General features: G+C 49.2%; 1 protein-coding gene across 1 annotated transcript; it reads right to left on the bottom strand.

Annotated features, from left to right (window-relative positions):
- Window positions 1-135: 135 nt before the first annotated feature.
- On the bottom strand, window positions 136-6810 carry CNR2 (cannabinoid receptor 2). The gene is made up of 3 exons (XM_065857353.2): window positions 6311-6810; window positions 2626-2795; window positions 136-2298 (listed from the first exon to the last, which is right to left on the bottom strand). The coding sequence occupies exon 3, from the start codon at window positions 2230-2232 to the stop codon at window positions 1195-1197; it is 1038 nt and encodes a 345-aa protein (XP_065713425.1). The 5' UTR covers window positions 2233-2298; window positions 2626-2795; window positions 6311-6810; the 3' UTR covers window positions 136-1194.
- Window positions 6811-12105: the final 5295 nt, after the last annotated feature.

The raw sequence follows: 12105 nt of genomic DNA on the forward strand, positions 1-12105 counted from the left end.
CCAGCCCCGCTGTAGCGGCCTATCTGCACCCTCTGGGGAAACAGGGCAGAGTCCAAGGGCCCTGTGCTGTGTCCCGGGCCCAGCTCATCCCTGTCAGAGGCGTTTCGGGGCTGGCAGCAGCCCTGGTGCTTTCCCTGCAGGTTTTGCAAATAAAAGCGCTGCTTCTGTGTAATTTGCAGAAAAGTCTGTTGAGCTCGTCATGCTCAGAGTATCTGCCCCAGCTTAAACTCGTCACTGGAGGAGTGCGTGCCCCAGAGGTTGCTGGAAGAAAAGGCTGAGAAATGGCTTTAATGTTTAATGACATAACATCCAGTGAATGCCCGCGTGGCGCAGGTTGGAGTTCCTTAAATCTGCCGAAAGAAATGTGTTGCCTGCAGGGTCCTGTCTGCCTCCAAATCCTCAACTACGGCAGAATTCATACGCCGCAGTGACAGCATTTCAGTTTTCCATAAAGAATTAGACACTAAAATCAACACAATCCTCAGTGCTGCGAGATACAATTAGCCAGGAACATCTGCCAAAATCCAGAGAAACCACTTGCCCCATTCCCAGCCATGGCTGAGGCATCTCCTGCTCCCTTCCTGCTCCCCTGGGATGCAGCGAGGAGTTCAGCATCATTGGGATCTCGTCACGACTTGGTGGTGTTCTCTGCCAGGAGCTAAAGACCTTTTTGTCTCTGTACTACTAATACAAAACACCCAGGGACAGCATTTGAGTCTGGTATCAATAGATGTACCTCTACCATTTAGTGATGTGCTGTTAGTGCTCGTACAGCTCTGCCCAACGAGGGGTTTAGAGAGAGTTCTGAGACACCTGAGGATTTCTAGAGAACTTGAAGCTCTGCGGAGTGTTTGAGGTTAGCTGTAGTCTATGGAGTGTAAGGAAGACACCACTGAATGTAAGAAAAACGGGTTGGGAGGTTACTGTGGGCAGGCGGGAGGAGCTGGTATAAAATATTGGGATCTGCTGTTCTGGAATGTGACATTATCCACTGGTCTCTACAGCCTGGGGACCAGCTGCCTGCGTTTGTGCACTTTCCGTCCCAGAGTCTAACAATAACGTCAGTGGGAGGTGGCTCCATGAGAGGCATCTGATCCCACATCTCCTGGGACCTCCAGAAGAAGAGAAAAGAAAAAGAATAAGTGACTCAGACTATTTTGGCCAGCCTGAGCACAGATTTCCACGGCTGCCTGCCTACGTGACACGCGTGTCCTCGCAGACAGTCTCTATCACGGAGGACTTGTGGGTGCTGTCTCCTTCTGGACTTTCCTCAGAGGCTTTCAGCTGCCTCCTGAAGCGAGCAAAGAGCATCCTCAGGGAGGAATACAGCTCCTTGCTCCGCAGGGCATAAATAATGGGGTTCACCATGGAATTGAGCAGGCAGAGGGTGCTGCAGAAAGCAAACACCTTGCGCAGGTGGTTGCTCAGCCTGCCGAAGATGCTGTAGATCATGAGAACCAGGACTGGAGACCAGCACAGCACAAGGACAGCGAGCACCATGACGAGGGTCTTGGCCAGCATGACGTCCATCCTCATCCTGGCGTTTTGCTTCTGGTGCTTCTCCATGTAGGCCGCGTGCTGGTGAGCCTTCCAGAGCACGTGCGCGTAGGCGTAGACGATGCAGCCCAGCAGGACCGTGATGAGACTGATCCAGCTCGACAGATAATTGTCATCCACGAAGGGGAACAGCTCAGAGCAGGTGGAATTGAGGGTGCAGCAGTTCCAGCCCAGGAGGGGCAGGGAGGCGACGGTGGCGCAGGCCACCCACAGCACCCCAAGGGCGACCCACGCTCTCTTCCACGTCATCAGGACCTTGTACTCGGACGGGCGGCTGATGGAGATGTAACGGTCCAGGGCTGTCAGCAGCAAGCTGCTCAGGGAGGCAGAGAAGGACGTGTTCACCCCTCCCAGCTGCAGCAGGTAGATTTCTTTAGAGAAATTGGTTTCATTAAAGACGTGGAAGTTCACAAAGCTGCAGACGAAGATGATGCTGGCAAGAATGTCAGCCAGGGCCAGGCTGCTGATAAAGAGGTAGGAAGGCTTCCTCCTGGTCCCGGGGGAGGAGAAGATCAAGTACAGCACCAAAGAGTTCTCAAAAACGCACAGTGTCCCGAAGAGGCCGCACAGCGTGGCGATGCTTATCTTCTGCGCCTGCGTGCTGAGGACCATGAAACATTCCATCGTGCTCGTGCTGCACTTGGAGGCGTTTTCATGTATTTTGCAAACATCCATTGTAATTAACTGGAGGCAGGAGCTTGCAGAAAACGTTTTTCTTCCTTCTGCGCTTCTTCAGGTGCTCTGAAAAAGACCAAGGGGAAACGGACTCACAGGAGCACAACGAGCAATAAATTCAACCCGCTTGGACACATCCTTCCCTTTAGAGGGAGGTGTGTGAAAGAAAAAGAGCCCAGGGAGACCTGCGTTCAGTTCCACCCTTTCCCAGCAGAGATCCAGGCTTCATCCCACCCGTGATTTGGCTGAGACGCGTCTATCGCAGCCCATGGGCACCACATCCAAACCCCATCCATACTCCGTCCGTACCACGTCCGTCTCTCGGGCTGTTTCCTCACCACAAGAGGGAAGCAGTAACGCTGAGAATTGTGCAAATCCTGGGCCAGCTCTTACCAGTCCTCGGGAGTCGCTGCTCAGGGCCGGTGGTGGTGGAAGGGGATGCTCGTGGTGACTCTGTGCTGTGACCCTGGGGAACAGCTCGTCTGGGCGACGCTGCCCCAGGACGTGGCTGGGATGGAGAAGGATGATGGATATAGCGCTACCAGAGACTCGATGCGGCTCATCTGCGAACACAAAGTGCATTTTGAAGCATTTATTTTTCATCAAAGCTGTCTGAACATATAAAAAGACTTGTTTTATATTTAAGCCTGCCCACTGTGGTTTTATAAAGCTCAGCCTCATCAAAGTTGCATTTCTTCCCTGTTAATCCCTGTGTCATGAGTCAGTCTGTCCCATGGTCGGAGCGATTAAAAGTTACTTTTTAACATCAATATTAGGGCGCAGGTTGAACATAAAAATGGGAACATGCAGCAGTTAGACAGCTGAACCAGGACCGGTTGATTTTATCAATACTCTCATTTCCAGCAGAGACACAATGGTGGGAAATGCCTTATTTTCCCTGGGCAGATGTTGAGCTGCTCGGCACGCTCTATGGCAGCACAGTCGTGTTTCTCTCTACACTTCTGCAGCAAAATGCACTTAAATCCCTCCATCTTCGTTACACTGATGAGCTGCTGGAGGAGAGCCCGGAGCTGCCAGCGCTCCCTGTCCCCTGAACAAACAGCTCCTCATCTTCCCCTGCCCTCCGCTCTCTTTCTAAAGAGGAAACATCTAAAACACACGAGTCGCAGCGGACGGGATGTTTTCTGGTTTCTCTGGGTGTTTTATTAAATTCAGCAAAGGCAATGGCTGAAGGCAACAACAGCCAGCGGTGACCAATACGCCGGGAAACCCTGTCCGCAGTATCTTAGTAGCAACGTGCATTTTCTACCTGTCTTCATTACTTCCTTTCCTACCGATTCCCCCATCCCCCGGCACCCGTCGCTGCTTCTGTGCTTTGCAGTCGTTGCAAAATACCCCAGAGCAGTTGAGATGCAGCTCAGGACACGGCAGAGCAGAGCCCCAGGCCCACACTTCGGTCCTGCCGCTCGGGGCTGAACCATCAGTAGTTGCGGGGCGTTTGGTGCACGTTTCAGCAGTTCAACCCCGATTTGCACTTTTTTGGTATATTTTTTGGCGTATCTTTTGGCATATCAGACCGGAGGAGTGCTGGACTTTGGGTATTGCAGCGAACTTTTATCCTCTTACATCAGGCTCCGGTGTGGGGCAATAATGCAGGACCGGAGATGTTGCACCCTAATCTCAGCACTCGTTTCCTGCAGCTCTTCACAGAAACATGACGAGTGCAGCAGGAATTACTACCTGCTGTAATTAAACCTGACAACATCTCCCTCTCCAGAGAGAGAGATGGATTTAGCAGACAGATGGATTTTGACATATCCCAGGGCTCTCCAGGGGCCACCGGAGCAGCAGCTGCCTCCTTGAGGATCCAAAACTCCCCGGCCAAAACTCTGGCATCCAAACCCAGACATCTCTTAATTAAGCAGACCCCAGCATCACTTTGACATCTATTAATTGCAACCAGTGTTCCCAGGACCATCCTAAATGCTCAGTATCTGCAGTTATGCAATGTCCAACAAATGTACTTCGGAGCTTAGAAACAACTGAACACCAAGCAAGAGATTGAAGGCAAAATGCCATCCCTTATATTATGTTGCTTGGGGAGAGAATTTGGGTATAACAGCAAAATAACTCCTGCACTGACTGTTCTGGCACAGCTCTCTCCGTGGAGCTGAAGTAATTCAGATAAGCCCTTAGGTTCAGAACATTGTGCTGGGCTCAGCCCAGACCTTCTCTTCCCACGTCTGTTGTGTCTCAGGACAAATGACAAGGACAAATCTCTTTGCAGTTTTGACCAAGCTCCCCTAAATCCTCCTGGCAGCTCCTGTGTCGCTGGGGGAATGCGTGAGGCTTTGCTCCGGCACAAGGTCCCGAGTGTGAAATCACAGGCAGTGCCCAGAGCCCCTCTCCTTGAACTGCATGTCTTATTTTTTGGCCATAAGGCTGTATTTTCCTGCCCAGGGGACATTTGTCTCTTGTCAGATGGGCTCAACCATGTGCTTATTCATGCCCGCTGCCTCCTGTGTGCCTCAGCTCTTGGGAAACAAGCCAGCCCATATCCAAACCCCATGGGGGAGCTGATCCGCAAATCCCGCGTGGAAAACCCCTTTTGAGGGGCAGCATCGCTCCTTCCCCAGGAATTACAGCCCCCGGCATCCCCACCACAACGAGCGCAGAGTCCCCGCAGGGCTGGGGCTTCTTTTCTCCCCCCAGCACAGCAAAGCGTCTCCTGCCGGGGGGATCTCCAAAATAAAGCGATGGAAACGCTGTCTCCTCGCAATGCAGAACCCCTGGACGGCGTCGACAGCAACAGCAGAGCCCCGGGAGGCAGCAAACGGAGGCAACGCACTGAATGCACAAGGAGCCCAGCTGTGAGGAACACAATGCGGATCAGACTTTTGGGAACGTGATGTATTTCTGGTATGGCCTCGCCAGCTGCAAATTCTGCCCAGAAGCAGCAGAGGAACCTTCCCCCCACTTGATTTGCTCACTCCAGCCTAATAACTCTGCTGGCTTTGGTGAAAATTACATCTACAAGTGGAAAAGTCTTTTCCATTCCGGTGCATTGCTGGGATTGATTTCAGCTGTCAGACTCCCACTGCCGGGCCCGCGGCAGCACCGTTTCTGATACCGCTTGGGATGGTTTCTTCATTTACCAAGACACCTCAGACTCTTTGTGATTAATAAGTTAACATACCGGTTGCTTACATAATATAAAATCAAATTTTCCTGCTGCTATCAGGCAGTGCAATGTGGCTGCAGCACTCGGAAAGCGCTGGGCTGGAATATTTCATCAGCAGAATTAGAGATCTGATCTTTACAGTAAAAGAAAATGTCTTAAGTGACCACCTAATATGAACTTGTGGAGTGACTTATGCCAAAATTGTCAGACTATTCACTTGCTAAACAAGTAAATTTTCTATTGCTTTGCAAATATTTTAGTTTGTATATGATTTCTTGGTTTAGTTGCAGAAGTTTTGCTGTTATTTTGGAAATAGCACTTCAGTGTATTAAATAATGCCAAGCAGAGTCACCTCCCCAGTGCAAGAACTGCCTGGCACAAACGCCACACTCAGGATTTGATGCTTTATGTCATTTCAGAGCCCAGTTCTGCCCGTGTGTGGCTGCTCGGGGTGGCAGCGTTGGACGCACAGGGGTGTGTGGGTGCAGAGCAGCATCGCAAGCACCGGTTTGGGCACAAAACACGGCGAAACAGCTTCTTTAAATCCATCAAACCATAACATGCGGAGTCATGATAAAAACCGACATGCATGATGCAAGCTCAGTATCACACTCATCCTTGCGAGGCATTTGGAAACACCTCTGACATACCCAACGTTAATATTTTCCTAAAATCAGCTGGATACATTTAGACCGCAGCCTGCATTTTCAACCTTTCATGTTCTTGTTAAAGCATTCATCCTAAAAAACTATTATTTCCCCCGCTTTATTACACGTTGCATCGCAGTTTATCCCAAATAGCACCGGGGACAAACCTGGCGTGGCAGTTTCCGCGTGGCAGCACCGCGGGCTCAAAGGTACAATGTGTTTTACTGGGAAAAAAGAGGGATTTTGGCTGCAGGGTCTCCTGCTGGGTTAGGAAACTCAAATCACTCACCTGCAGGCTGGGGATCCTCGGGGCTTCCCGTCCCTCCAGCTCTTGTGCAGCTGCGGTGGAACCTGCTTCCCTCTCACATCACTTCTGCGTTCATCTGGGTTTCTCATACCATTCTGCTGCATTCCCCTGGGCTGGAAACCCATCAGTGCATATCCCTCCTCTGGGTTCTCGCTCTCTTTCGCGTTCTTTCGGTGAACGTGCGTCAGGTTTTCTCTCCTTCCCCACTTCCCCTGTGGGTTTTCTGTTCTGCTTCTGGCTGCAAGTGCCACATCTCACAACCGCCCCAACTCTCTGGTTCACTGGAATTATTCACTCAGTCCCTCCGATTCCTCCATGTGCGAGGCAAGAGACATCCAGGGTCTTCTCCTTGTTTCTCTGGGGGAGTGGAAGAGGAAGAGAAGGAAAAGAGCTAAGAGGCAAAGATGGAAAAACCTGGATGTTTAGCTGTGTGCAGGTTTAAGGGTAGGCTCAGAAATCTGCCATCTGTGTTTGCCAAACCCATTAACACCAATAATCCCACCTTGCTGTGCCCTGTAAAGCGGCCAAGCCACTTCTCCGTATACAAGCGCACTCTGCTAATGCCAGAGGTATTAGGTGATTTTTCTCTTTGCGAGTGGAAGGGAAAGGAAATGGCTTAAGGTCTTAAATTTCACAATCGTAGCCCTGTGGTCGTGATGGCCCCAGGGCTGCAGAGGCTGAGGTGTCTGCTCTGGGCTGTCCTTCCTCACTGCTCACTGCTCCTCCTCCTCCCTTGTTGTTATCTGTAGGTTGTGGTGTTGCCGCTGTGACACAGGGACACAAACCAGGTGAGACCAGCGCCTCGGGGAGCACATCACCTCTTACTCTAGGCTCTGTGTTGGTGGGTAAAAGCAAGTTTGCCAAAAATCCTAAAGGAATTGGCCACGTTATGGTTGGATAAAGACCACAGAACCTGCAGTGGTGAGCACATGCTGCGCTGGCTGCAAAGGCATGGCCATGGTCCTTAGTCCCCAAGTGCACCCTGCCCGCAGCAGGTCCCGCTCTGACATCCCTGGGAATGGCAGGAAGATGTGCCAGGGAGGGTCAGGTTGGACATGAGGAAAAGGTTCTTCACCCTGAGGTGCTGGACACTGAACAGGCTCCCAGGGAGGTGTCACGGCCCCAACCTGACAGTGTTCAACAAGAGATTGGACAACATCCTCTAGACAGATGGTGTGAATTTTGGGGTTGTCCTGTGCAGGGACAGAATTGGACTCAATTTTTGTGGGTCCCTTCCAACTCAGGACATCCTATGATTCTACAATCCCCAGAGCAGCTGCAACCTCCTCCCACAGCCCCATCAACCCATCTTCTCCCAAGCAGGAACTCAACCATCCCTCCTGCCTGGACCCCAATTCACCCTCATTTGGTGGTTTTCAACAGCAGTTGCATCCCCTGCTCTCCAAATCTTTGTTTCACATGTTTCCCTGCTGCCATTATTTGTGGATCGGGGGTTTCCAGCAGCTGCTGGAGCTCAGCTGTTCCGCGATGCTCGGCTGCCCTCTCCAGGGAAATCTGGGATGCTCACAGGGACGTTGGCCTGAGGACGCTGCAGAAAGAGACCGAGTTGGTAACCCTGCGCTTCCTCTGGGCCCCTGGCTGGGAAAAGGGAGTTCCCCTGCTCATGGGGTGCTCGGCAATGTCTGAGATCCGTCTCATCCTTTCAATGCTGCTCGGGGCTGGGTGGTTTTGAAAGCTCCTCTCTGACCATCACACCTGGAAACCACAATAAAGATAAAAGGCATCACAGACTGTTGTATAAGCAGAGGAGAATTAGATGGGTTATCACCTCTGCCTCAAAAAAGAATGGCTTCCATTTCAGCTCCCAGGAACTGGAAATTTTCATTTGCAAGAATAAACAGCGAGCTTGCGAAAAACAGGAATATGTTTGATACTGCATTAGAAAAGCAACACTCAGCCCCTAACTATTCCCTGCTCTATCACAGCTTCATATCCAGCATTCCTGCGAAATATAGACCTAAGTTTCCTCTAGCTACAATAAGAGCTGTTGTTCTGTCAGAGCAGTACATGCTATAAGGAAAAAAAGTATTACTGCACCATAGCTAGAAGCTTGTAATTTGGTTTCTGGATACTCTTTTATAGCAAAAATTGTCCTGCTAGAGCAAAAGAAAGCTCTGAAAGGCTGACTTCTGTAATGTGACGGCTTTTGTTCCCCTCCAGCTTGTATTTTTTGCCTTGACATCAGCTGCAGCCCCCAGCTGTGAATGGCATGTCCCTGGGAACCCCAGTGCCCAGGGCCACAGCTGGGATCAATGAGCTCTTCTGCATTCCCAGAAACGGCACATTCTGCTGCTTCATGCCTGTGGGGAGCACTGGGAATTATAGAACCGCCCCTGAAAAAAGGGTCTACGGGAGGGAATGGGCTGGGTGGGTTTGTCTCAATTCAGAACATCTCATTTTACAATCTTTAAATCAGATGCACAATCAGGTTCAGCTGAGCTGTTCTGGAGATGGTTGTGTGGGATTGCGCTCGGTTCCCTGAGATGCTCTTGGCAGCGGTTTGTGGTGGGGTTTTCTTCTGCCTTTTTTCTTTTCCCTGCATTGCTGCTGGTGGCTGTACCAGGTCTCTCCAAGCGACTGAGGCTGAGCAGAATGGGGAAGCCTAATAGCAGAGTGAATCACACTGTTAAGCAGCGTTCTTTATTTTTTCAGCACTGGGAAACACTCGGGATCATCCTCCATAAGTGTTGCAGTGACTGGATGCTCTTGCATTGCTTATATTCACATAATTATTACACATGCATTACAATTTTTATAAAATTTTGACATACAATACATCTATACTAAGAAATAATTGATGATGTTAGCTATAATCGTTTAGTTTCCTACTTACAATACACCTATCAATTATTAGTTAAATATAAACTAAGCACTCTACTTCTGAACAATGCATCACTTCATCTTCTGTTTCCCTCTTGTCATGCAGAAGGATCTAAAACTTGAAAAATATCCCCTTGTTTTGCAAGTGGTCAGAAAACATTTATCTTGTGTCAATTGGTTGATGATGGGTATATCTTTTGTAACTTAATCACAGTATACAGTAATTTGGCAGCTTCTCTTTAGAGCTATGCCCTTGGCAGGGATGTTTTCCCTCGCACAGGTACCAGCTCTGGCTGGTGGGTGCCCCAGCTTGTTGGGGTGCAGGATGGGGTGAGCTGTTGGGACTTGGCCCTGTCAGGGGGAAAGGTTGAAAGAAAAGCTGTTCAGGCTGTGGGGAAAAGGGCTTTTGAGCTCGGTCTTGCTCAATAAGTTGTGTCTCTGTCTCCAGAGCAGTGGGGAGCAAGCCCTGAGGCTGCTGTTAGGACACAGCTCATGTGGTGGGGGTGATTAATCACCAGCCCTTGCACAAAGAGGGCTGTGGGTTTTATTCTGCTTTTGGCGTGTGCTGGGGCTGAATCTGAAAACTGAGTGGGCCAGGCAGGGCTGAGGGTGGAGGCGTTGCTGATGTTGATAAGGTGAGGCAGAGAGCACCAGTGTGAGTTCATATCGCACTCTTACAGGAAATGCTTGGAAAAAACCAGACTTATTCTCTTGTATTGATAGCTCATGCGAGCAAAACAGGGCTTGGCTGGTGAGCTAGTCGCTGTAAGGCGGTACCTGTGCCCTGGGTGAGCTGTGCTGCTGGAGAACACCTCTGCTTGTGTAGCGTTCTTCCTGCTGATAGGATTTGAATGAGGAATATTGATTTAAACGGGCTGAAAGCTCCTGCAGGCTCCTGTGACTCAGTACTGCTGTGGATTTGAACAGGGAGCTGTTGAGACAGAAAACGTCCAGGGTGTGACTCGGGAGTCCTGCCTGGATGTGTTTTTATTCACCAAGTCCAGACATCAGCTGCAAAGGAGCTGCTTGGGCAAAAGCCTTTTAAACGCCCCCCGCCCCCGGGCAATGAGGCTCAGGGCTCAGAAAACTGATCGTCAATGTGTTGTGTGTGTCCGTGGTGTTTGCGTTCTTGGTGCTGAGTTTTGTTCTGCTCTCTTTATATATATACACACAAAAAATACATGCATGTTGCAGTTGCACAGAGGACACGAATCCCAAGCCTGTAAGTGGTTTCAGCAGTGCAGAGAAGGGAACTTTTTACTCCAGAGACAATCCAAGCCAAGGTACCGCTGGACACTGACTTAAATCAAATCTACAGCTCATATAGAAAGTACCTTTAGGTATCTTGCTTCTCCTTTATTTAACAACAAACTTATAAGGAGCTTTCAGTGCTTAAAGTACCTCACTTAATTGAGTTGTTGGGGTGCTTGCCTTGTACCTCTTCTCTGTTTACTCCGGAGAGATTTAAATATCCACCTGGTTCCTGGAGATCACTGCTGTGGATTTCCTGAGCTTTATTTGATTGAGAAACAGGGGTCATCTGCCAAATAGAATAAAGGGTATTTAATCCAAATGTTACTGTACACTCAATACTTCCATGCAGTGGTTAATGTTTGGCTCAGACAGAAACGTCTGACTGGTTTCAAGTGTGTCATGGGACTCTTAGTAACCCCAAGGTGTTTACTTTTTATGGCTCTCAAAAACAAGTACCACAGGAAACTTGTCACCTGTGGAACAAAGCGGGTGACGGTTCATTATCGACCTAACAAATGGCTCATCTGTGCTGCTCACTTCCCTGCATCCAGCGGCGGGTTTTTCCACTGAAATGCTCTGGCATTAATATATTTGTGTGTGGTTAGATCCATCTCAATAGCAGCTGGAAGCATTTCAGTTTGGGGCTAACGAAGCTCCGGGGACTTCATCTTCACTGGAATTTCTGTGGAAATGGCTATTTGTTGCAATGCCAGCACAGATGGAGCTGCTTCCCTGGGTTGATACAACACTTGTTTTGAGAGGGAATGGAAATGCCAACCAGAAAATAACAGTGGCGAGGGAAAAAACCTTGAGTTGGTGTCGCTGTGCTGGAGGGCTGGGGGCATTTCTGCACAAGTGCAGGCCTGGTTTATCACCGACATCTCCTGCTCCCCTCTGGCTTAATGTGTCAGCCTGACCCCAAAATGAATTCTGAAAGACAAGATGCTTTTTAAAATAGCTAAAAGATAGCAAGGAAAAAACCTGCCAGACCTTGGAGTTGAAAAGCACATGGCTGTTCTGCTCCCAAGCAAGAGAGCACATTCACAGCCAGTAATCTTGCTGACATGTTCTGGCTTAAGAACATCTGCACGCTCAGATGAGAGGATGTTTTAGCAGATATAAGCACACTAAAGAGAGAACCAAAGCAAAAATGTGCTGCTTTGCAAGGTAGGAGAATTGTTTGAGATAACTAGTGGGATTTCAAGACTTGAGTGTGCGATTCCAGCAGATACTGTTGCCCTCTATCTAAATGAAAGCTATGAGAAGTATCTTAGACATGACAGCAAGTGCCAGGAAATACAGAGCGAAGAGAGGAAAACAAATTAATCTCAGCTTGGTTATACAAACATACAATAAAGAACATGAACAAAGGTCTGGGCTTCGTTATGTCAACACATTTTATATATTAAAACATACCGTGTTCTTTTTAATAATGCTGTGTAATGAAATACAAACTTCTTAACGAGGCACCTTCTCTTTGGGGTAATTACGCAGAAATAATGTTTGGTAGTGTCTGAAGAGCCCACAATGGGTCAGAGCCCATATCGGGTGCTGGTCGGTAAACCAGCCCCGTTTTAATGGTTTACAGATAAGGGAGGAAGGAGTAAGCTTTACATTTTGTGGCTATAAATGTGGAGTAGCTCAATGACCCCTTCAAGCTTGTACCTCAAAATCAAAACTTT

Source organism: Patagioenas fasciata, chromosome 25 (assembly GCF_037038585.1).
Source record: "Patagioenas fasciata isolate bPatFas1 chromosome 25, bPatFas1.hap1, whole genome shotgun sequence".
Taxonomy (NCBI): Eukaryota; Metazoa; Chordata; class Aves; order Columbiformes; family Columbidae; genus Patagioenas; species Patagioenas fasciata.